Source organism: Sporisorium graminicola, chromosome SGRAM_14 (assembly GCF_005498985.1).
Source record: "Sporisorium graminicola strain CBS 10092 chromosome SGRAM_14, whole genome shotgun sequence".
NCBI classification, from domain to species: Eukaryota; Fungi; Basidiomycota; class Ustilaginomycetes; order Ustilaginales; family Ustilaginaceae; genus Sporisorium; species Sporisorium graminicola.
Window position 1 is genome coordinate 224,483 of NC_043724.1, and position 23,206 is coordinate 247,688.

Consider the following 23,206-nt stretch of genomic DNA (forward strand, 5'->3'; position numbering starts at 1 on the left):
GGCGAGAGCGTTTCTTCTCAAGTCGGCCTGAGCGCATCACAGTCGGCAGTCGCGGCGAAATTCAATTGGCACTTCCATTGCGCATTTCTCATCTCGACGATGTAAGCTCGCGCAGAACGAGCACACAGGAACACACGACATACACACGCACAAGCCCGCCCGCCCGACGTTCAGCCATTGCTGACATTTCTTCGCTGTCCACTTTCACTTTCGACTGTCGAGTTCTCATGCCGAGGTCGACATTTCTTTTCCCCTCACCAAATTCCCTCGGCACTCTGCTTCCGTGTCCTTCCTAGATGCATGCATTGCCGACCCGACAGATACAACGACGGAGACACCGATACAACACCTTCTCAAGCGCCAAGCACAAAGCACCAATTGTTGGCATACAGCACAGTACAGTACAAAAAGAAAAAAGAGGGGAAAAAAAGAATGGTGACAAGAGTGGGATTCGAACCCACGCCCGAAGATAGCAGGTGCTTTCTGAATGTTCAGAATATCCTCTTTCTTAATGCAGGAACACATCCTTAATGCTACGCCTTAGACCACTCGGCCATCTTGCCCTTGGATGGAGAAGGCGCTGGAGATTGCCATTATAATAGCTGACGTTGTGACACGGATGTGTTGCTGTCTTATCTGGAACACACACACCACACTTTCTCGGCTGCTCGGAAGCTGGTGTGAAGTCATTGATTCGGCTCTTCGACTTGACTTTCTTCTCGAGGCCGTGGCTGGCACACTTCAACAGCATCAATCTGTCTGTCTCGGACATCCTACACCAATCGCCTCGCCTCGCCTCGTCGTCTTGTCTTGACAGCCCACTACCATCCTCAAAAAGGACGATTGCAGCGCACAAGCAAGATGAGTAAGAGGATTCTCGTAGAGTGAGTATCGTCAGGTCTGGCATGTCTGCAGGACAGCATTGGCGAACTGCGACTGATCGTTCCCGCTCCCCCTTTCAATCGGATCATCCATCTGGTCGACAGCTGTCACACGCATATCTACACCAAGCGCCTGGTGTCGCTGCTGCGCTCTCGCACCGTCAACCCACGCATCCACACCAATTCGCCCGACGGCACCGAAAAGCTCGCTATCCTCCCACAGGAAGTCTCCGGCGGACGCACCGTGGGCCCGCAGTACTGGGATGTGCGCAACAAGGTCTCGTTCATGAACCGTCATGCGATCGACATTAGCATCGTCTCGCTGGCCAACCCGTGGCTCGACTTCTTGGACGCTCCGCAAGCCGTCACCTCGGCTCACGAGTGCAATGCCGATCTGGAGCAGTACTGTTCCGATGCTACGGAGCTCTTTGCCAGCGGCAAGGGTGCATCCGAGGTGGAGGCGGCGAGAAGGATGAAGGCGTTTGGCATCATGCCGTTGGCGCAAGGCGTGGATCCGAAGGAGGTGGTCAGCAGTCTAGAGTCGATCGCCGCCTCGCCGAGCTTGTGTGGTGCTATCCTGGGCTCGCGCGGGCTGGGCAAGGGCCTGGACGATCCGGAGCTGGAGCCCGTCTGGGCGAAAGCAGCCGAGCTCGGGCTGGTCCTGTTCCTGCACCCACATTACGGCGTTGGTGCCGACGCTTCACAACCGTCCGGTCTGTGGGGCTCGCAGGACAACGGACACGTGCTGCCGCTCGCTCTTGGCTTCCCATTCGAGACCGCAGCTGCCACCACGCGTCTCATCCTCGCAGGCGTCTTCGACCGCCACCCGAACCTCCGCCTGCTCGTCGCGCACTCTGGAGGCGCGCTCCCCATCCTCTCCTCGCGCCTGGCCAGCTGCGTTGCTCACGACCCGCACGTCTGCAATCGTCTCCAGCACGACCCGCGCTACTACCTCGGCAAGCTCTACTACGACGCCGTCGCCTATGGCCCCGAAGAACTCGAGGCCGTCGCTAACATCATCGGCCGTGCTGAACGTTACAGGTCCGGCACCGCTGCTGCTCCTGTGGCAAAGAACGGTGGCGACTCGGTAGAGGTGGGCGTGCAGAGGATGATGTTTGGCACCGACCATCCGTTCTTCCCGCCTACCAAGCAGGATGGGACTGTCATCACAGACGACCAGACCGAAACGTGGAGGTCAGTTACCGAGAACCTCGAGGCCATCAGCGATGTACCTGCTTGGTCGCAGGCGGCCAAGTTGGGGGTGTTTGGCCAGAACGCCGTCAAGCTGTTTGGGTTGTAATAGCTTCCATACAGTATGCACACACGCAAATTAAACTCGAAATGAGATATGTTTTGAGCAAAGCACCGTCATGATTGCTGTTCATCCGTACCTCACGCTGGACTGGGCTGAAGAACTCTCCTTGTCCGCAGGACCGAACCAATCCTCTGAAGCCCGCATGGTCTGGTGATCAGCATAGTTGATCGTGATGCTCTGCACGGTGCTGTAAGCGTTGAGTGCTTCCACGCCGTTTTCTCTTCCGATTCCGGATGGATTCGCGCCCAAACTCGCTGCACCACCTCCGCCGGAGAAGTCGCCAGAGGGGGCGATGGCACCCCACGGACTCGAAGGGTCATTACGATGATGTGTGTTGAGCCACACAATGCCCGCCTTGATTCGAGGCACGAGCCGGTGGAATCGCGCATGGTCGGCGGTCCAGACGCTCGCGCCCAGGCCAAATCGGCTATCGTTGGCCAGTTCGACAGCGTGCGCATCGTCTCGGAAGGGGACGACGCAGACGACGGGACCAAACACTTCCTCTTGCCACAGCGTGCTGCTCCGTACACTTTGTTCTGCCGTAGACGACAGAGAGCTTGTGTTAGACGAGAGAGAGGCAGGTGTCAAGATGGTCGGTGGGTAAAAGGCGCCTGACGATAGATCGTGTGCATCAAATGCCGCACCGCTGGGTTTCTGCCCACCTGTAATGCATTTCCACGCCGCTGTCGAGCCCCCACCTGACACGGTGGCGCTCTGCACCAACGCCTCGACCTTGTCCACGTGTGCCGCACTGATAAGCGAGCCCAACAGCGTTTCTGGATTTTGAGGATCACCCAAGCGACGCGCGATGTTGTTGGCTCTCTCGGCGAAACGCGCCACAAAATCGGCAAAGACCTTCTCGTGCACCAGGATCCTAGTTGCAGACACGCACGTCTGGCCACTGGCTACAAATGCAGCAAACGAGGCGCCGTTGACGGCCACGTCGAGCGGGCAGTCGTCCATGACGATGAGCGGAGCTTTGCCGCCAAGCTCGGTGGTGATGGGAATGAGTCGCTTGCCGGCTTGCTCGGACAGGAGCGTGCCCACTTTGGTTCCACCTGTGAAGTCAATCTTGCGGATGTACGGCGATTCGACGAGCTGCTTGGCTGTCTCAGCGGCGCCGGGGAGGATCTGAACGACGCCGTCCGGGATACCAGCTTCCTTAATCATAGGGCCCAGCTCTAGTACGGTGAGGGGGGCCACCTCGCTGGGCTTGACGATGACGCTGTTTCCCGCAGCTAAAGCAGCAGCCAGCTTTTTGACAGCAATCAGGAGCGGGTGGTTGAAAGGGGTGATCTGCAGAACAACACCCAGAGGACGTCGAGCTTTGTAGCCGAGCAACTGACCACGTAGCGGCAGCGTACTGCCTTCTCCGACGCGAATGAGGGCCGAATAGTACTCGAACCACTCGTACAGCCTTGCGAGCTGCGCACGGAACTCGCGGATACAGCGACCGGTTTGTTGCGACTCGAGCAATGCTAGTTCGGGAGCACGCTGTCGCAGGATCTGAGCGAGACGGTAGAGACACTCGGACCGGAAATGGACCGAATCGGGGGAAGACCAGTCGCCGTGGCCAGAGGCAAAGACCGAATGGGCATCGTCGAGTGCTTTCTGGACTTGATCGGTGGTGGGGATGGCTATTGAGCCGATGGGAGTGGTTCGCGCCGGGTCTGTGATCGAAAGCTTTGACGCCGGGCTGGTAGCCTGGTCAAATCGACCGCTGATCCATGGATAAGCATTTCGTAAGCTCGACGAGGATGTTGAGAATCGCGACGCTCTCGAAAGAGTTGTCATAGTGGGCATGTATGATACTGAAGGAGTAGGACGAGCGCACCGGCTCAGTGAAACAACTTGTTTGGCAGGTAGCCGCAACATGATGGTGGTGGTGGCGGTGATGAGCCTATTTAGCTATGCGTTCATTGTATCGTCCAATCGAGCGCCATGTGGTCGAGCTGCAGAGTCGACAAGGTATGGAAAGGAAGAGGAAGAGGAAGAGGAAGAGGAAGAGGAAGAGGAAGAAGTGAAAGGAGGAAGATTGCACCGTGCACCTTTCTCGGATGCTCGGAATGCTTTTTCTATTTCTTATCGGAAAAGAAAAAGCTGGAGAAAAGAGAGCCATATTTTCTGTCTCAAGCTTCTGTGCTGGTGGGGAAAGCCTGTCATTCCGCGTGTCCTCCTCGAGCTAGCTAGCTTGCTTGCTTGTTGTCTGTACTGTATGTGCGTGGGGGGCGCTCAGTTAGACCAAAGTAAGGGCGTTCGGGAAATGGTCGCGGCTATCTGGGGTGTGAAGGTTTGCGTCTGAATGGAATAAGGAAGGACAGCCGACGTTGGGCGTGGGTCGCGTGAGGCATACATATATCTGCTGCGACTAGACCGCGTGCTAGCCTCTTGGAACACTCTAGTCTACCATCTCACCCGCTGCTCATCACCCTCTCTCCTCACCAGGCTGGAAGCTTATACGATAATGACAGCTCGCAATCTCATGCCCATCGTCCGCTCGGTTGCTCGAGCCAAGAACTCGTCAGCTCTCGTAGCTGCGGCGTCTAGATCAGCTTGGCCCGCGAGAGCAATCCAGACCCAGGCTGCTGCTTCGCGATCGAGACTCAATGTGAGCCCGGCCGCCTTCTCTGCCAGTCGCCCCGCGTCTTTGAAGCGCTCGCTGGCCACGCAGACCACCACCCCCGACTTTGTCATCCCAGTCATCGACTTTTCCGCCTTTGTGCGACCCGAAGCCACCGATGCGGACCGAGCACGAACCTCGCAGCAACTCACGCAGGCCTTCAAGTCGTCCGGTTTCGCCTATCTCAGCAACCACGGCATCTCGACCGAGCAGATTGACAACACTTTCGCCAAATCGGCCGAATTCTTCAAGCTGCCCATCGACAAGAAGGATGAGCTGGCATGGAAGGATCCTCGTGCCAACCGAGGCTATGTCGCCGAGGGACGAGAGCGTGTCACGCAGGCCACTTCAGCAGAAGAGATCGCAGCGCTTCGAGAGCAAGCACCAGACTACAAGGAGTCGCTTGAGATCGGCAACGACCACGATCCAGTCTGGAAGAACGAGTGGCCTCAAGAGAGCGATGCGCCGCAATTCAAGGATACCATGCTCGCCTTCCAAAAGGCAGCACACGAGCTGCACCTGAAGGTCATGTCGTCCATCGCTATCGGCCTCGGCCTCGACTCGAGATTCTTCGACGACAAGTGCAACGAAGAGTGGCACACCTTGCGCTTGCTCCACTACCCAAGCGTCAAGACCGACAAGCTCAAGGTCGAGGGTTCGGCAAGGGCGGGCGAACACAGCGACTACGGCTCCATCACCCTGCTCTTCCAGGACAGCGTGGGTGGGCTCGAGGCAAAGAATCCGCACACGGGCGTTTACCACTCTGCCGATCCCATCCCAGGCACTGTTGTCGTCAACGTGGGCGATCTGTTGGCGCGTTGGTCCAACGACCAGCTGCGTTCGACGCTCCACCGCGTCAAGGCGCCTCAGGCGGTGGACGCCAAGGCCGAGTACACGCCCACGCGATACTCGATCGCTTTCTTCTGCAACCCCAACGAGAACCAGCTCATCGAAACGCTGCCCAACTTTGACTCGAAGGACGGCCCTAAGTACGAGCGCATCTGTAAGTGCCCTCGACACACGCGGCGGGATGCGAAAACAGACTCACTGACTCAATTACTCTCTGACCTCCTCTGACTCCCTTCATCCTCGCCAACAGTGACCAAGGACTACCTCGCAAAGCGTCTGAGCGAAACATATGCCTGAGCTTGCCATCGTCCATGTATATAGTCCCCTTCTGGCGCTGCCGCACGGTCTGTTTCGGATGTACGAGATGCTGCGTTCGTGATGGTCGAAAAGAATCTGATTGCACGTGAGCATGTGCTGTGAACCTGTGCTGGAATGAGGTCGATCAATAGTACCCTTGGCGAGAAAGGAAAGAAAAGGAAAGCGAAAGAAGAATGTACCAACCACCGACCCACTTCCTCGCTCGACCTAGTAGAAGGGGAGCAAGAGGAAGCATGGGTGCTAAGACGTTGGATCGCGGACCATTCCCAGCCCCCGCAGGCGGTCCCTGCTAGAGACGCCTACGGGTTGATGGCTGGAACTCCTCGAGAGGAGACGGTGCGAGGGCCCAGCAAACATTGGTATAAACGGGCCCCCTGAAGTCGCGAGTCGATCTGGACCGCCTTTGACGCTCACCTCGTGGCCATGGAAGAGCAGATGAAGCCAGTTGGAGACCAACCAACTTCAGGCCGAGGGAGCAACACTAGGCGGTCGTAAGTTTGCTGCACGAGGAAAAGAAGAAAGGAAGGATTCTCGGTCAGAGCCTTGCCTTTATACACACCGCTTCCCAGGCCTTCTCTCCGCCTGTCCGCAGTCATTCCAAACTGCAGCGAGAAAAAAGAAAACTGAAAATTCTGCATCACGTGGAGAAGGGGTGCAATTTTGGAAGCAACTGTGAGATCGAACACTGAACACGACGCGACGGGAGAGGGAAAAGAGGCAGCTGCTCTGTGTGGCTGGTGCGCAGTGTGGAGGTGGCTTGTGAGTGTGCATTTCAGGCTCAGCCGGCACGGCTCTTTCAACTTATCATCAGACCCTGACAAAACCCAAGCAAGCAGGGTCCAGCAGTGCAGCGAGCGATATCAGCCGGTCGGCATGCTCCCCATTCAAATACCACCTCCACCATCAGCAGAAAACTCAACCCCACTCCCCAAAGATGAGGCAAGATGGATCGTGATTCTCCCTTTGCAGATCCAGATCGTCCCGAACCGTTGCCGCAATCGCTGCCAACGCCTTCGGGCTCCAACAGCCTCAAAGCGTCCATCTTCGAGCAATCGCGCATCGTGCATCCATCCACCAGCGTCTACAGAAGCGCAAGTCGTCCTCGTCACGATGACATTCGCGAAGAGTCCTATCACGAAAGTATACAGCCCAGCGTCGCTTCCCTCGCAGCAGCCTCCAACGGCGGTCAGCATGGCTCCTACACTGGCAATGGCATCCATAGCTCCGACACACAAAATGCATCTCAAAGCAACGCTTACGAGGACGAGGACGAAGAAGAACAAGATCCAGAGGATCTTCTGTCCGACGAAGAGCTTGGTCTCATAGCTGGCGATGCTCGACGAGCCTCTCCAACCACATCTCGAGGCTCGAGCCGCTCCCGCAACCGCCGCACCGACACTTCGGATCCTCGCTCTCGTGCTTCTGCCGTCGGTGGTCTCAGCGCGAAGCAAAAGGCGCTCTGGCTGTGGGCCAACGTCGACAACCTCGACGCCTTCCTGCAAGAGGTGTACGCATACTATGTCGGCCGTGGTGCTATCTGCATCGCTCTCTCTCGCTCGCTCAACCTGCTCACCATCGCCTTTGTCATCTCCTTCTCCACCTTCTTGTTCGGATGCATCGACTATTCCTCCATCCGACACAACGGCCAGCTGAGCGATGTCATTGTGGGTCACTGCGTTGCTGGCTTCTCGCCCTTCGCCACCCTCGTTGTGGTGCTGCTGCTCGCTGCCTTTGGCTGGCAGGTGTTGCAGTTTGTGCTCGGTCTGTCGAGACTGAGAGCCATGCATCGCTTCTACGAGCATCTGCTGGGCATCCCCGACGCCGATGTGCAATCCATCCCATGGCACGATGTGGTCAATCGCCTCTCGGCGCTGCGCGAACAGCATCCCAACACATCGCTCAGCTCGGCAGACGAGATTGAGCTCGGCGACCCTGCTGCCGCTTCCGGCCTCCGTCCTTCGCACCAGCAGCGCTTGGATGCTCACGACGTGGCCAACCGCATCATGCGACAGGAAAACTATCTCATCGCCCTCTTCAACGAGAATATCCTTGATCTTTCAGTTCCTGGCCTGCGAAACCGAAGCCCGGCTTTGACCCGAAGCTTGGAGTGGAACCTCAACTTTTGTCTTCTGGGCTTTCTCTTTGACTCGAACGGTCAAGTGCGACACCAGTTCCTGTCGGAGCGATATCGATCCGACCTCATCGAAGGGCTTCGACGGCGGTTCCTGTTCATGGCCGTGGTCAATGCCATCTTTGCGCCGTTCATCGTGCTCTACCTGCTGGTCTACTCGTTCTTTCGCTATTTTGAAGAGTATCACAAGGATCCATCCAACCTCGGCTCGCGGCAGTACACCCAGTATGCGCGATGGAAGTTTCGCGAGTTCAACGAATTGCCGCATCTCTTTCGAAGGCGATGCCATACGTCGTACGCGCCTGCCTCCAAGTACATCGACCAATTCCCGAAGGAGAAGACGGCGATCGTCGCACGCTTTGTGGCGTTTGTCGCTGGCTCGTTTATGGCGGTGCTCATCCTCGCATCGGTCATCGACCCGGACCTGTTCGTCCACTTCGACATCACGCCGCAGCGCAACGTGCTCTTCTACATCGGAATCTTTGGTGCCATCCTGGCAATCTCGCGAGGCATGATCCCGGACGAGCATCTGGTTTTTGAGCCGGAAGCGACGCTGCGCGAGGTGATCCAGCACACGCATTACTTGCCGCAAGATTGGAAGGGACGCTTCCACTCGGCGCAGGTGCACCAGGCGTTTGGTCAGCTGTACACGCTCAAGATCTACATTTTCGTTCAAGAGCTGTTGAGCGTGGTGACAACGCCGTTTGTGCTGTGGCTTTCCTTGCCCGGATGTGCGCCGGAGTTGATTGACTTTCTGCGCACGTATACCGTGCACGTGGATGGGTTGGGACACGTCTGTTCGTTTGCCGTGTTTGACTTTGCCAGGCAGCCGACGGCGAGCACGATGGGCGGGGTCGCGGCCAAGGGTATCCACAACAGGCAGAATCGCCGAGGGGTTAGTGGCAAGGCCCGAGCGCTGAGGAACGGGATGAGGGAGGGCAAAATGGAGCAAAGCATTCTCGGGTTCAAGGCGAACCATCCGGACTGGGATCCGGCAGCACATGCCAGCACAGCGTCGATCCATCGTATCGACGACGGCTCGAGGAGCGCCACTGCCACTGCCACTGCCGTCGGTGCTTCGTCCACTCTTCACAGCTACGGCAATGGGCTGGCCAAGTCTGATGCGCCCACGACGACTGCGACCGGAGGGCCCAAAGTCAAGGATCTGCTGGATCACATTTATCGCGGAAGCGGAGCGGCGGCAGGTGGAAGTCGATGGTAGTCCGCACGCCAGCCGAAATGAACCGCAGCATCAAAGCCATTGTAAATGCATGGAAACCGAAAGACACAAAGCAGACCCAGACTCAGACTGAAAGCATCATGCAAGTAGCCAGCCACGTTGAGAACACGCCGTCGCTTTGAAGCCAACAAGAACAAGAATAAGAGAAGGAGCAAAACCAGCTCGATCAAGGAAAGCCGATCTCACACCCTTCGAGTGCGAGCAGTTTGCGCGTCCCTGCTGCTGCTGCTGCTGCTGCTGCTGAAGGAATAGCGCGGTTGGGTCTGTCAACCTCGTTTTGACTGTCCTGCTACCCTTGCTTTTGCTGTATTGATAAAAAGGGGATCAGAAATATTGGACGGAATCGGATTGAATTACAGTCCATTTCTTGAGATGCGATGTGGTCTGCTACTTACTGCTCCTGCTGCTGCTATTGGGCTGTGCTGTGCTGTGCGCTCAAGCTGAGTCGTGAGAGAAACGGGCGTCGAATCGGGAGCAAGCAATCCAAAATCGCGGAGGGATTCGAGTCTCTCGCTCTCTCTCGTCGCCTCGTGCTGTGGAAATTGGCACTCTCGTCTCCCCCTCCCTCTGTGTCTCTTCCTCCCGCAATAAGTCGCGTCAGTTGGCTCTGGCTCAGTGTCGCTCTCTCCGCTCAGCTCTCGCTCGGCCTTGGGAAAGCAACGCAACGCAACGCATCCGCCCAATCCTTCTTGCTTGTCTCGTCGCCATCCTCTCGCCTTTTCGCCAAACCACATCCTTCCCCTGTTCAATACCTCTTTCTTCTTCTCGGTCTCCTTGATCCTTTCAGCTGCTCGTCGGCTTTTCTGTTCATTGTGTTCGTCATAGTTCCCACTGCATCTCGACAACGCGCAATCCTCAATCATCACAGCCGCCGCAACTTTGCCATTAGACCATCCCTTGCCTCGCGTCTTTACCTCTCTTCGCGGCGACACCTCCTGTCGACTACCAGCAGAACCTCTCTTCTGCTTACCACTCGGGCTTCCGCGTCTAGCATCTGAACCTTTAATCACCGCCTGCCTCCAGTCGTGCAGGAATCACCATCGCAGTTCGCGACCAATCAGCCTCGGACCCACCTCATGAACTACGAATAGGCTTCGCCCTAACCTTTCCTCGTCGATCGCCGGATCCACCACTCGAGACAGCTCTCAGCGCTGGACGCGTCCATTTCGAACCCCCCATTCCATCTTGCTAGCAACAGTCCAACACGCGCAAACGGTACACCGCAGCGTTACGCATCTGGCATCCTTAGACCCCCAAGCGATCGCTACTCTGCCTCTACGATTGGCGCTTCCTGCAGCAAGACGATCGCACTCTCTTAACTGCGGACCTGGCTTCGTCGTCGATCAGCCGACGCGCGCTGACTCGGCCCCCGTGCTCACTGGCGCGTCATGGATCCCAACATGTTTGGCAATAACTTTGCCGGCATGTTCGGCCAACAGCAACCACAGAACACAGGTGGTAGCGGCGGCAGCGGCATCGACACCTCCAATATGGGAGGCGGCATCAACCCAGCCATGTTCGGGGGACTCGACCTGACCACTCTGCAAAATAATCCACAGCTCGCTGCCGCGCTTCTGCAACAACAGCAACAGGCGCAGCAGCAGCAGCAACAGCAACAGCAGCCGTCTCAGCCCAACACTCCGCAGCAGGCGCGCTTCAACCCGGCCATGTTCAACCCGGCCATGATGGGGCTCGACCAGAACAATCAGGGGGCTGGCGGGATCAACTTGCAGGCCCTTCAGCGTGCCTCTGCAGCCGGTGGTAACAATCCTTTGGCTTCATTCAATCCGCAGATGCTATTGCAACAGCAACAACAACAACAACAGCAGCAGCAGCAGCAGCAGCAGCAACGCCAAGCGACACCGCAACAACAGCAGCAGCCACAACAGCAAGGCGGGCAAGCGTCGCGGTGGCCTCCACAGCAACAACAGCAACCGCAACCACAGCAGCAGCAGCAACAACAGCAGCAGCAGCAGCAAATGCAACAGAATCTTCTTGCGCAACTGCAGAACGGTGGGGGAGCCATGTTCAACAACTTTGGTCAGATGACTGGCATGGGGCAACCGCAGCAACAGCACCAGCAAGCACAACCACCACAGCAGCAGCAGCAGCCTCAGCAACAGCAGTTTGGTGCAGGAGGATTCAACCCGGCCGCCTTTGGTCTCAATCCTCAGACCATGGCTCTCTTTCAGCAGAATCCGATGCAGGCTATGCAGGCCATGCAGGCGTTTGGTCAGCTCAATCCTGGAGCGTTCCCTCCAGGCGCTTTCAATCAGCTCATGATGCAACAGCAGCAACAGCAACAGCAGGCACAGGCTGGCGGCTCCTCTCAGCCCGGTCAACTTCCTGCCATGTTTCAGCAGGCCCAGAATGGCAACATAGCGGGCATGCTCGATCCTGCGGCGCTCATGGGCGGCTCGCAACAACAGCAGCCTAACCTGTTCTCTGGCGGTGCATCCGCTCCTGGCGCCTCTCCCGTTCGACCCAACTCGGCGCTTCAGCAACCGCAGCAGCCGCCCAACGGCATCCCTGCGTATCTGCAGTCCAATAACCAGAATCAGATGCAGTCAGGTCAGTCCTCACCCGCCCCGTCGCATCAACCGCCGGGGACGCCTCAGCAGAGCAACGCCAACAACGGCGCCGTGCCTTCCACACCGACTACTGCCTCCAAGTCCAAGCCGCCAAGGAAGAAGTCCGAAAAGAAGAACACGGCCAAGTCGCAGGCGGCGCAGAATCAGACGCCCGTCATGCAGCACGCCACTGCTCCTGGCACGGCTAGTATGCAACCGTCTCCCAGCGCTTCGTCGATAGCTGGCATCCAGGGCGCTTCGCTCCCCGGCAGCGCCTTTGACCGATCGCGCAGCCACACGCGTTCCCCCAGTGTTTCGCAGGGCGGGCAAGGCACGCCATCGCAAATGCACGCTCTGCCTCCTGGAATGCAAGGAATGCCGCCACAGCAACAGCAACAGCCGCCGCTGCAGCAACAACATCAGCTTCCGCAGGTGGGAATGCCCGGAATGCCCGGACAGCCCGGACAACCCGGACAGGCGCCGCAGCAGCAGGTAGTCCCGCCAAATTGGATGCCTAGCCTCAACCCACAACAACAGCAGGCCGTTTTGTCGAGAGCGTTGGCACTAGCCAAGGCACAGGAAGGCTCGGGTCTCACGCCGGTGCACACGCTGATGCAGATGGGTTACCTCTTCCTCAAGGCTTCCAGCTTGCCTGGCGGTTCGCATCCGTCCATGATGTCCAACGGCGGCATGGTACTCACCATCAACGAAGCACGCGGACTCGGTCTGATCCCGCAGCAAGGCATGCAGCCAGGCCAGCCGGGCGCACAAGGCCAACAGCAGCCTCAGCGACAACCGTCGATCCCTGGATTGCAGCCTCAACCGCCTCAGCAGCAGCAGCAGCAGCAGCAGCAGCAACAACAACAACAACAACAACAACAACAACAACAACAGTTCCCTCCACAGCAGCAGCCTGGTTTCGGTGTTCCTCCACTCACGCCTCAACAGCAGCAACAGCAGCAAATGATGCTCGCCATGCAACAGCAGCAGCAACAGATGCAGCAACAACAGCAACAACAGCAACAACAGACTCCTTTCGTTGCACCGCAGCTCGGCCACCCCCATGGCCAGCGTCCCACCACACCCGCAGGTCAGCACGCCTCGCCTTCTGGCATGCATGCGCCTTCGCCTATGGGTCCAGCTGGTGCCGTTTCCAGCCCAGGCATGGCCAACAAGCCACGCCCTCGCCAGCCCAGTCTCGCCCTGAGCGCATCTGGCCGTCCAGACTCGCGTGGAGGAGGAAATGTGCCGCCCAGCTTTCAGCAAGGAGGACCTCAAGGCCTCATGGCGCCACCGCCTGCTCCTGGCCACCTGCCACCGGGTATGGCGCCTGGTATGGGCATGCCGCCGGGGATGGTGCCGGGCGGCCAGTTGCCTCCCGGCTACGGGGCGCCAGGTGGACCTCAAATGGGCCCAGATGCGACACCGCCGATGCTCAAGCAGCAAGGACGACGTCCGTCCATGGTGCAAGACCCTTCGCTCAACGCCACTCCAGACCACAGGAGGCCCTCGTTGGCAGGCTCGGCTACGGGGACCATGGACGGAATCGCAGCTACGACACCCGATCCCATGGTCATGGCCGCAGCAAGCGCTGCTGCTGGACAACCATCGGCGCAATCGCAGCTGATCAGTAGCTTTGGCAGCGTCACTACCACGCCCAAAGGTCGAAAGGGTTCTCAAGCTGCTCCTGTCGGTCTGCCCGGTGCTTCGCCGATGCAAGCCGCTGTCGCCCAGCCTGGCGCCCGTGCGATGGACGAGGCACCGACGCTTCCCGATGCAGCAGCAGACGCTACGGTGGCGACTGGCAAGCCAACGACGCTAGCAGGTAGCACTCCAGCATTTGCTCAAACCGTTCCTTCGAATCTCGCCAACATGCCCATGCTCCTCGGTGGACCTGCACCCAAAGAGTCGGCGGTCGGCACGCCTATCACGCATTTCAACACGCGTGTGACCAAGCTGGACGATGCCATGCGACCCCAGCGTGCAGCCACCGAAGACAACGGCGATGCAGCAGCAAGCTCTGCAGGTGACAAGGCGGATGAACCTGCGTGGACACAGCTCACAGCCGAGCAAGAGGCTGAGCTGGTCAGCATCATGAAGCGAGATCTCGAATACGAGAAACTCTTCCGACAGCAGCAGCAAGAGATGGACAAGTCGCTCAAGGATCGTATCGACCGTGTGAGGCCACCTCGAAGAAAAGCGACGGACGGTACCATCACCAAGCCAACGCCCGTGGCATGGTGGGAGCGGCCCGAGGAGGAGGACGTCTCGGGTCTGTCGCGCGACATGTTCAGGCCCTTTGGCGTGCTCTTCCCCAACCAGAAGCGAGCCGAGCTCGACCAGGGCCAGCGCGGCGCCCGCCCTCACATTCCTCTCAAACGCTCTGTCATGGAGTCGGTCTCGCAGCAGGGCGAAGACCTCGTACCAATCCGACTCGAGATCGACCATGAGCACTGGAAGTTGCGCGATACCTTCACCTGGAACGCACAGGACTCGCACATTAACGTCGAGGCGTTTGCACAGTCGATCTGTGAAGACATTGGGTTGCCCGCGACCGTGTTTGTGCCGCAAATCAAGGAGCAGATCACCACACAGATCCTCGATCACCAGACGACCAGCGCTTTCAAGGCCAAGCCATCCTTCGACTTTGGCTTGGACACGAAGGAAGGCAAAGGCTCGCTCGAGGACAAGGATCTCCGCTGGTGGTCCAAGTGGCGACGCAGAGTCGATTCGCTTCCCTTCGGCGACAAACCCTCTTCTGCTACTACCGTTGCGCAAGCCCCAGTTGGCGCAGACGACGACGTCGCCATGCACGCGGATGACAGCAGCGAAGAGGACGATGCGGGATCGGAGCCACGCGAGATCGTCGACACCACTCCAGCCGAAGAGCTGCGAATGATGATCAAGCTCGACATTACCGTTGGCGCCATGAACCTGGTCGATCAGTTTGAGTGGGATGCCAGCGAGTCGGATCCGGCCGCTGCTGAAAAGTTTGCTGAAGCCTTCGCGGCGGATCTGGGCCTTTCGGGCGAGTTTAAGACGGCCATTGCTCACTCGATTCGCGAGCAGGTCTCTGTGCATGTCAAGTCGCTAGCGATGACGGGCCACACGTTCGATGGCAGACCGATTGCCGACGAAGAGCTGCGGGCGGCTTTCTTGGGGCCTGTCAGCAAGTCAAACCTGTCGAGGGGCGAGATCGAGTCGTACCACTTTACGCCGCGGCTCTTGCAGCTCACGGAGGCCGAGATCGAACGACTGGACCGCGAGCGCGAGCGCGAGGCGCGTCGAAAGCGTCGTCAGACGCGTGGCCGTCGTGGCATCAACCTGCCCGACCGCGATCCCCAAAAGACGCAACGCACGCCGGCGGTGTATGGCATCCAGACGGTTCAGACCGACGCTGCCAACGCTCTGCAAAACACCAACGGGCTGAGCGATCGCTACGGAGGCATGTCGACGCGCCGTGCAGCAGCTGCGGCCGCCAATGCTTCGATCGCGCCTTCGCAGTCGATCGACGTTGGCACGCCGACACCGGGTCCCGACGGGCTGGGTCTGCCTGAGCGCAAAAAGCCCAAGGTCAACCACCACGCCATCCACTTCGACTTCCCTGGCGGACTGGGTCGCAAAACGGATCCTGGTGGACCCAAGTTTGCGCCCGAGTACACGGAGGAAGAGGCAAGGAAGCGCGCACGGTCACCCGAGAACCAAGCGACAGGCTCACAAGCTGAGAAGCCTGCGCCAAAGCTTGTCTCGCTGTCGTACGCTCAGCGCAACAACGTGCGACCGGAGGACCTGGAGCGTCAGCATCCCAACTTCCACGACGGCATGTGGCATTGCTCGAACTGCGGTATTCCAGGCACGCTGGCGCCAGGAAGGCGAAAGGGACCGTTGGGCGACAAGTCGCTGTGTGGACCGTGTGGTAAGTACTATCACCGTCACCGCAAGGTGCTCATTTTGGAGTACACGCGGGATCCCGTGGTGCATCTGAAGCAGCAGCAGGTGCAGAATCGCAAGATGGGCGTCTCGAATCCGCTGATCGACACGGCGCTGCTCAACGCGTTAGGAGAGCAGGAAGATTCGACCGAGCCTACGAGTGCTGCAGACACCCCGAAGCCAGACGGAGGCAAGGATGACGGCAGCGGGATCCGACGCAAAGGCCGGCCTCCGGCGACATCCCTGGCGACGAGTCGAGGTGATGGCGGGGATCGCTCGGATGAAGATTTACCGTTTGAGATGGTGGGCAGCCCGGACGACAGCGACTCGTCTTCAAGGTCGAGCAGTCCCGAGCCGGCACCTCGAACGCGCAAGTCGGCGTCGCAGTCGATTGGGATTGAGGAGGATTCGCAGCATGTGCAACGTTCAGCGGCAGACAGCGCTCGGGACAAGGTGACGGCCTCATCTGCTGCTGCTGAGACCGAAGCTGCCAAGGAAAGCGAAGCGGCGGCAACCGATGCGGTTGATGTCAAGACGGAGGCTGACGTTGAGAGTGAACCTGTCACGACCTCAGCGGACTCCATCATGACTGCAGCAGCCAACAGCAGCAGCAGCAGCGTAGCACCTGGTTTGGCTGGTGTGGCTGGATCGCCATCCGGAGCGTCGGGTGCAGCCGGCACACCGACTCTGTCGAATGCTTCGCCACGCATGGCAGCGATCCCAGGCGCAACTCCTCCGGACTGGTTGACACAATCGGGTGCCGCCCTGAAAGCGCGCTATCCGAACGATCGATTCGAGATCCAACAACGACCGCGACCTGCGGGCGTGCCACCTCCGCCGCAGCCGGAATGGAGGGTGAGATGTCTGGACTGCCCCGGCAAGCTGTACACACCCGGGCCGGGAGAGAGTCTCAACAACTTTGAAATCCACCTGCGCAACCGTCTGCACCGCGCCAATGTCAACAAGAGGGTGTATGGCAACACGGCACCGCCAGCAGCAGCAGCGGCAGCAGGCGTCGCGTCGCCCGGCGGTAATGGCGGTGCTGCTGGTACGCCGCACAAGAGTCCCAGTGCTGCACATGCGCCTGGGCCATAAGCCGTCGCACGCCCTGGTACTCTAGCTTCTTCAGTGTGATAGCACACCGCGCATTCCTGTCCCCTTTTCTGTATAGTATCGAGTTTTGTGGTTGTGTTTACATTGATTTGTTCAAAAGACAGGAGTATTGCGTGTCAAAGCTGTGTGTGCGAGTAAGTCGGTAGAGTGAGTGAAAAGGTAGCGATTGTCAAGATTGTCGAGCTTGATTGAGCGCATCGCGTGAGCAGCGACGATGGCCGAGGAGGGAAGTGAATTGCAGAAGACGGCGACCGTCAAAGCCGTTTCTCCGGCTCGGACTTGAGGGTAAAAAGGAGCGGGAAAATCAGAATCCGCACCAATCCAAATGGTGCTACGGCAAAGCAAGGGAGGAAAGTGCGGGGCAGCAAGGAGCAGGCAGCGGGTCCCCGCACAGAAACCCACACGGGCAGCAACGCCAGCAATTTCACCGTCCGGTGCCGGTCAATGCGTGGTCAAAGCAGAGCACGCTCTTACAGCTTGTCTCTTAACCACCAGCCTCGATCCCAGCTTCATCTCAAACGTCCATCGCAAATAACAGCTCAGTCAGTGAGAGAAGTATAGAACGTCGTTCGTCTTCAAGCTCTACAAGGTGTCTCCCGTCTTAACCCGAAGCAAACAGGTGGATAGTGAACAAGCATGCTTCGAACCTCTCAAGTCGCTCTCAAGCCGAGGTTTGCCGCCGTGCGTGTGGGCATGGCCTCGGCCGCCATCGCGTCGCGATCCATGCCTGCGCTGCTTCGACAGGTGCACACGGCGTACTGCACTCCACGTTCAATCGCATCGCCAGCTCTCTCGCAGCCGAACCGCACCCATCGCAACGCCTCGACTGTGGCATCTTCCGCCGCGGTCGACGCCACCGCCCTCAAACCGCTGCCAGCCAAGATCTTGATCGCCAATCGCGGTGAGATTGCCTGCCGAATCATCCGTACCTGTCGACGACTGGGCATTTCCACCGTCGCCGTCTTCTCTGAAGCGGATGCTGCATCGCAACACGTCAAGCTTGCTGACGAAGCGTACTGCATCGGACCTGCTGCTTCTGCCGAGTCGTACTTGCGACAGGACAAGATCCTCGATGTCGCCCAGAAGACAGGCGCGACCATGATCCACCCGGGCTACGGATTTCTCTCGGAAAACGCTGCCTTTGCCAAGCTGCTCGAAGAGAGCCAGAGTATCACATTCATGGGCCCACCTTCCTCGGCAATCGATGCGATGGGCAGCAAATCCGCAAGCAAAGAGATCATGCTCGCTGCCGGAGTGCCCTGCGTACCCGGCTACCACGGTGCGGATCAGGACCCGGCGCTGCTCGCTAGCGAAGCGGACAAGATCGGCTACCCCGTGCTGATCAAGGCCGTCAAAGGCGGTGGTGGTAAAGGCATGAAGATTGCCGATTCGCCCGAAGATTTTGCGGATGCGCTCGAGTCGGCTCAGCGCGAAGCACTCAAGTCGTTCGGTGACGCAACCGTGCTGATCGAAAAGTACCTCACTGCACCGCGCCACGTCGAAGTGCAAGTCTTTGCCGACACGCACGGCAACGCGGTGTACATCTCGGAACGCGACTGTTCGGTGCAACGTCGACACCAGAAGATCATCGAGGAAGCGCCCGCCCCGCACCTGCCCTCCGCACTGCGCACCGAGCTGGGCGAGAAGGCGGTCGCGGCAGCCAAAGCGGTTGGGTACGTCGGTGCGGGCACGGTCGAGTTTATCCTGGACGCCGAGAGGCCCGAGAACTTTTACTTTATGGAGATGAACACGAGGCTGCAGGTCGAGCACCCGGTGACAGAAATGGTCAGTGGGCTGGACTTGGTCGAGTGGCAGTTGGAGGTGGCGAGTGGCAACCGGCTGCCGTTGTTGCAGGACGGGTTGAGGATCGAGGGGCATGCGTTTGAAGCGCGCATCTATGCGGAGAACACGGACGCCGGGTTCCTGCCGGACACGGGCAAACTGGTGCACGTCGCCCTTCCGCCTACGACCACGGACACGCACTCGAATGTTGGCAGCGTCGGCACGCGCGACGGTGCGCAAGCGGTGGTGCGCGTCGACACGGGCTTTGTGAGCGGCGACGAGATCAGCGTGCACTACGACCCGATGATCGCCAAGCTCATCGTCAAGGGCCGCAACCGAACCGAGGCGCTGCGCATCATGGCCAACGCGCTGAATGCGTACCAGGTGGTCGGGCCGCAGACGAACATCCAGTTCTTGAAGAACCTCGTGCGCCATCCGAAGTTTGTGGCGGGCGAGGTGGAGACGGGTTTTATCGGCAAGTATGGAGACGGGCTGTTTGGGGATCCGTATACGCAAGAGGCCGAGGTGCGCGAGGCGGTGGCGCAGGGAGTGGTGTGGATGTACCAGCGCGAGCTCGAGCAGAGTTTGCATGGCGGGGGCGTGTGGACGAGCAGGCACTTTGCGGGCAGGAAGAGCCGCACGTTCGAGGTGCTGCACAAGACGCTCGGTGCGCTGTCTGTCACCGTCACCCCCGCGGACGCGCAGGCCGAGCAGTTCGAGGTGCAGCTCTCCCCCACCGCCGCTACTGCCGCTACTGCCCCTGCACCGCTCCGCATCCGCCCTACAGGCAGCACAATCCTCACCCACCCGACCCTTACCACGTTCCTCCCCACGGGCGTCGTCACCAGCTTCGCCCTGCAGTCGCCCGCCTGGCACTCGAAGCTCACCGACTCTGCTTCTAGTTCGGCGGGAAGCACAGGTGCGCTCGTCTCGCCCATGCCCAGCAAGATCGTCGACTGCAAGGTGCAGCCCGGCCAGCAGGTGAGGAAGGGCGAGACCGTGGTCATCCTCGAGGCGATGAAGACCGAGATCAGTCTCAAGGCGAGCAGGGATGGCGTGGTCGAGAGTGTGAGTGCGCGGTGCAAGGCGGGCGAGCTGGTCAAGGAGGGGGCGGTGCTGGTGCGCTTCAAGGAGCAGGTCGAGTAGCGAGAAGAGAAGTGTGAGGATTACCGTTAAGTTGACTTGTGTTTTTCTTTGGCATCTGAGGGTGGTGTGCGTGTGTGGAAGTGTCTGTGTGAGTGTGAACAGCGGGGAGGGGGGAGCATGTTCGAGCGGTCGAGGGACAGCGTCGATGGCGTGCTGCTTGCACGGCCAAGGCCAAGCGCCCTGCAGTGTCGCACTGCCGTCACAGACGACGCAAGCGTTGGAAAGATCGACGCCTGCTCTCACCTCAGGTGGCTCTTTTCCGCACGTTTGCAGGCGGTGCTCCGCGCTCCGCTCTCAGCGCACATCGCACACTAGTCATCCAAAGTTTTGATGTACACATGATGAGATTGACAGCTTGTGGCCGAGGCGCGCAACATTCGGCTCGCGCACCACGGATCGCGCCAGCACGCGACCCGACCACAGCCTGGTTTTGTGGATGTCGGCCTTACACGCGATACCTCTTGGTGCTGCCCTTCTCGAACAACGCCCTGACGATGTACACCTGGGCGACACTAATACCGACCATGGTGACGCTCTCGACGACACTGTACCAGAAGATCTTGCTCTGGGTGCTCCTGACTGTGTCAAAGTTCCTGTTCTCTCGCACGCGGAAGTATCGCTGCGTCCTTGCGATCTGCGTGAGCTTGTCGGCTATATTCCCAATGCCCTCCTCCAGCGGCGCGCTGTGTTCCTTCAGCAGCTTGGCGGGCTGGATGGGCAGGTCCAGCCGCGGTTCGCTCTCGACAGTAATGTCAAAGTCGATGAGCTTCTCGGCGATGGTGGACATGGCGTTTTCGAAGCAGAACGAGTACTCGCCCACTGTGTTGCCCGTGAAGATGATGTCCAGCTGGCGCTCCTTGTGGCCGGCGACGATGAGTTTGTTGTCCGGGTCGTGGACGGCGAAGTCGATGTCAAAGTGGCCGCCGGACTGGACGGCGAAATAGAAACCGACCTTTTCGCCTGCGGCGTCGACCCAGGCGTAGAAGCATGCGTGCTCGTGCGGTTCCACCAACGTCGTCAGCGCTGCGGCGGAGACAGAGCGCGGTGTGAGCACAGTCAGTGTCAAGAGAAGGAGTGTCGTGAGCAGTGAGACTGCAGAGAGCCGGGGAGGTAATGTGATCATGGTTCCCGAGCTTTTTTGGTGTGGATAGCAGGAAAGCTGCTGTTCGTGAGAGTTCGTTGTGCGAGGATTTGCCTGACGTGAGTGCGTTCGTGAGATGGAGTAGGAGAGCGGATCCTCGAGAGATGGCCGGGAATGCCGATTTCCGGGATTTCCGGGGTAGGGTCGTTCAAGGGATGACAAGGAAAGGCAGCCAGCTGCACTAGGTCGTGCTCCGAGAAGGAGAGGGTGGTGTTTACTATAGGTGGTGATGAGGATGATGAGGATGATGATGAGGATGATGATGATGTCGTGGACTGACTGCCAACAGGTCCGAGCGAGCGCGGATTCGTTCCAGCTCAGCAACGCCTTTTTTCTATCCGCACGGATGAGACTTTCAATGTTCCAATCTAACAAACAATTCCTTTTCTTCCAAAAGTCGTCCTCCACCTCTTTCCTTGTGCGCCATCGTGATCTTCTCATCCTTTTTCCCCCGTCACCATCTCAACCTAATCCTTACCTACGCCACAACGCTGGCGAGAGAGAGTCGCAAAAGATGTCAGCGCCGTACAAGCCCACCCCGGAGGAAGCGTCCACGTCCGCATCCTCTTCCTACCTCTCCTCATCCTCCCCACGAACCTCCCCCACCTCGTCGTCCTCCTCTTCCTCATCATCATCAGCAGCGGCGGAGGCGGCAAACGATCCAAGTAGACCACAAGACTTTATCAGCGTCATGTCGCACAAGACACCATCCAAGTTCACCGACCCGTGCGCACACGCGGCGAAACTCTCGATGAAGTGCCTCGACGACAATGCCTACGATCGCAGCAAGTGCGGCGATGTCTTCAACCAGTATCGGGAGTGCAAGAAGGCTTGGATTAACCAGCGGAGGCAGGACCGGCTGAATAACAGGCCGGGTGCATTTGATTGAGGCGAGAGACGTCGTAGCGCGCATGGGTACAGGTTGGGATTCAGAGCAGGAGCGAAGTACACGTCCATGTGTTGGTCGGTACTCGACTCGAGGGCAGCGCAATTCAACGCAAGTCAATGGGATTAGAACATACGTCGTATCGATGCTGTACAAATACATTCAATGATATCGATGAGGCACACGCATCCACACCACCAGCCTTGTGACTGTGAACCCCACAAACCATGGGCAACCACACAAACACGACGCATACTGATCGCGAGGGAGAGAGAGAGAGAAAGGAAGGGGTATATTACGTCTTCAGCAATCAGCACGCAGCCTCGGCGCCATCCACTTAATCATCCTCCTTCTTCCTCTTGTGCGCCTTGCCACTGGGCGTGCCCGCTCCACTGCCACTCCCTCCCTCGGTGAGCTTGCGTTTCAGCTTTGTCGCTGTACCTCCGGCACCCGCTTTCCCCCCACCACTACCACCACCGCCGACACCCTTGGTGGGGGTGGCAGCTGCACTTGCGGCCTCGGAGTTCTTGCCGCCACCGGAGCCTTTGAGGTTGGGCGTGGAGCTGCGTTCTTTGTCCTTGTGTTTTAGGGGAGCGTCTGTGTCTTTGTCCTTTTTCTTTTTAGGCAGGTCTTTGCCCGCTGGGGTGGCGGATGCAGTTGGAGCGTCCTTGTCCTTCTTCTTCTTGCTGCCCATGGGTGTGGAGTCCGCATCGCCCGTTTTGCTCGCTTTGGGCGTGTGGGAGGCACTCGACTCGCGCTCCTCCTGATCTGCCAGCCCCTCGTTGGCTTTCAGCTCGAGACTCTTCTGATACGTCGCGGAGGAGAGCGAGAAGATTCGGTCTTCGATCGGGATCTCGCTCAGCGCAGCGGTATTGCTGGTGCTGCCCCTGGCGCTGCCGGTGGACGTGGACGAGTTTTTCAGGTACGAGTCGAAGCCTTTGACAATGTTTCCACCCGACGAGGCGGTGGACTGGAGGTACGAGCCTTCGAAGAGGTAGATCTGCGATTCGAGGTCAACGAGCGCACGGTCGATGATGCGTTTGTTGGCCAGGCCCGTGCGGAGCGCGAGCTTGGTGGCTTGGTAGCGTTGCGTTGCTTCCTCAAGACTGCCTGGCTGGGTAGCGGTGGACGACGAGGCAGCCGCAGGGGCGGTGCCAGTGGCAGCCGTGGTGGCGGATGTGCCCGTGGCGGGAGTGCTGCCTGTGGCTGTCGGCGCCATCGTTGCGGTGAGTGCGGTTGTGCGGTGTGCAGTGATCGAGCCAGCGACGTGATGAGCGCGAGGCG

General features: G+C 58.9%; 9 protein-coding genes across 9 annotated transcripts; 6 read left to right on the top strand and 3 right to left on the bottom strand.

Annotated features, from left to right (window-relative positions):
• Positions 1-861: 861 nt before the first annotated feature.
• Positions 862-2,181, top strand: EX895_002329 (uncharacterized protein; the record flags this gene model as incomplete). The annotated part of the gene is made up of 2 exons (XM_029882928.1): positions 862-884; positions 987-2,181. 2 exons carry the CDS (start codon positions 862-864, stop codon positions 2,179-2,181), a joined length of 1,218 nt encoding a protein of 405 aa, XP_029740683.1.
• An 81-nt stretch (positions 2,182-2,262) lies between these two features.
• On the bottom strand, positions 2,263-3,999 carry EX895_002330 (uncharacterized protein; the record flags this gene model as incomplete). Its single annotated transcript, XM_029882929.1, has 1 exon — positions 2,263-3,999. The coding sequence occupies one exon, from the start codon at positions 3,997-3,999 to the stop codon at positions 2,263-2,265; it is 1,737 nt and encodes a 578-aa protein (XP_029740684.1).
• A 661-nt stretch (positions 4,000-4,660) lies between these two features.
• Positions 4,661-5,962, top strand: EX895_002331 (uncharacterized protein; the record flags this gene model as incomplete). The annotated part of the gene is made up of 2 exons (XM_029882930.1): positions 4,661-5,819; positions 5,916-5,962. The coding sequence occupies 2 exons, from the start codon at positions 4,661-4,663 to the stop codon at positions 5,960-5,962; spliced, it is 1,206 nt and encodes a 401-aa protein (XP_029740685.1).
• Positions 5,963-6,927: 965 nt separating this feature from the next.
• On the top strand, positions 6,928-9,336 carry EX895_002332 (uncharacterized protein; the record flags this gene model as incomplete). The annotated part of the gene is made up of 1 exon (XM_029882931.1): positions 6,928-9,336. One exon carries the CDS (start codon positions 6,928-6,930, stop codon positions 9,334-9,336), a length of 2,409 nt encoding a protein of 802 aa, XP_029740686.1.
• A 1,406-nt stretch (positions 9,337-10,742) lies between these two features.
• Positions 10,743-16,949, top strand: EX895_002333 (uncharacterized protein; the record flags this gene model as incomplete). The annotated part of the gene is made up of 1 exon (XM_029882932.1): positions 10,743-16,949. The coding sequence occupies one exon, from the start codon at positions 10,743-10,745 to the stop codon at positions 16,947-16,949; it is 6,207 nt and encodes a 2,068-aa protein (XP_029740687.1).
• Positions 16,950-17,603: 654 nt separating this feature from the next.
• EX895_002334 (uncharacterized protein) lies at positions 17,604-19,895 on the top strand (the record flags this gene model as incomplete). The annotated part of the gene is made up of 1 exon (XM_029882933.1): positions 17,604-19,895. The coding sequence occupies one exon, from the start codon at positions 17,604-17,606 to the stop codon at positions 19,893-19,895; it is 2,292 nt and encodes a 763-aa protein (XP_029740688.1).
• Positions 19,896-20,340: 445 nt separating this feature from the next.
• Positions 20,341-21,018, bottom strand: EX895_002335 (uncharacterized protein; the record flags this gene model as incomplete). The annotated part of the gene is made up of 1 exon (XM_029882934.1): positions 20,341-21,018. One exon carries the CDS (start codon positions 21,016-21,018, stop codon positions 20,341-20,343), a length of 678 nt encoding a protein of 225 aa, XP_029740689.1.
• Positions 21,019-21,550: 532 nt separating this feature from the next.
• EX895_002336 (uncharacterized protein) lies at positions 21,551-21,925 on the top strand (the record flags this gene model as incomplete). Its single annotated transcript, XM_029882935.1, has 1 exon — positions 21,551-21,925. One exon carries the CDS (start codon positions 21,551-21,553, stop codon positions 21,923-21,925), a length of 375 nt encoding a protein of 124 aa, XP_029740690.1.
• A 334-nt stretch (positions 21,926-22,259) lies between these two features.
• Positions 22,260-23,141, bottom strand: EX895_002337 (uncharacterized protein; the record flags this gene model as incomplete). The annotated part of the gene is made up of 1 exon (XM_029882936.1): positions 22,260-23,141. One exon carries the CDS (start codon positions 23,139-23,141, stop codon positions 22,260-22,262), a length of 882 nt encoding a protein of 293 aa, XP_029740691.1.
• Between the last annotated feature and the right edge of the window lie 65 nt (positions 23,142-23,206).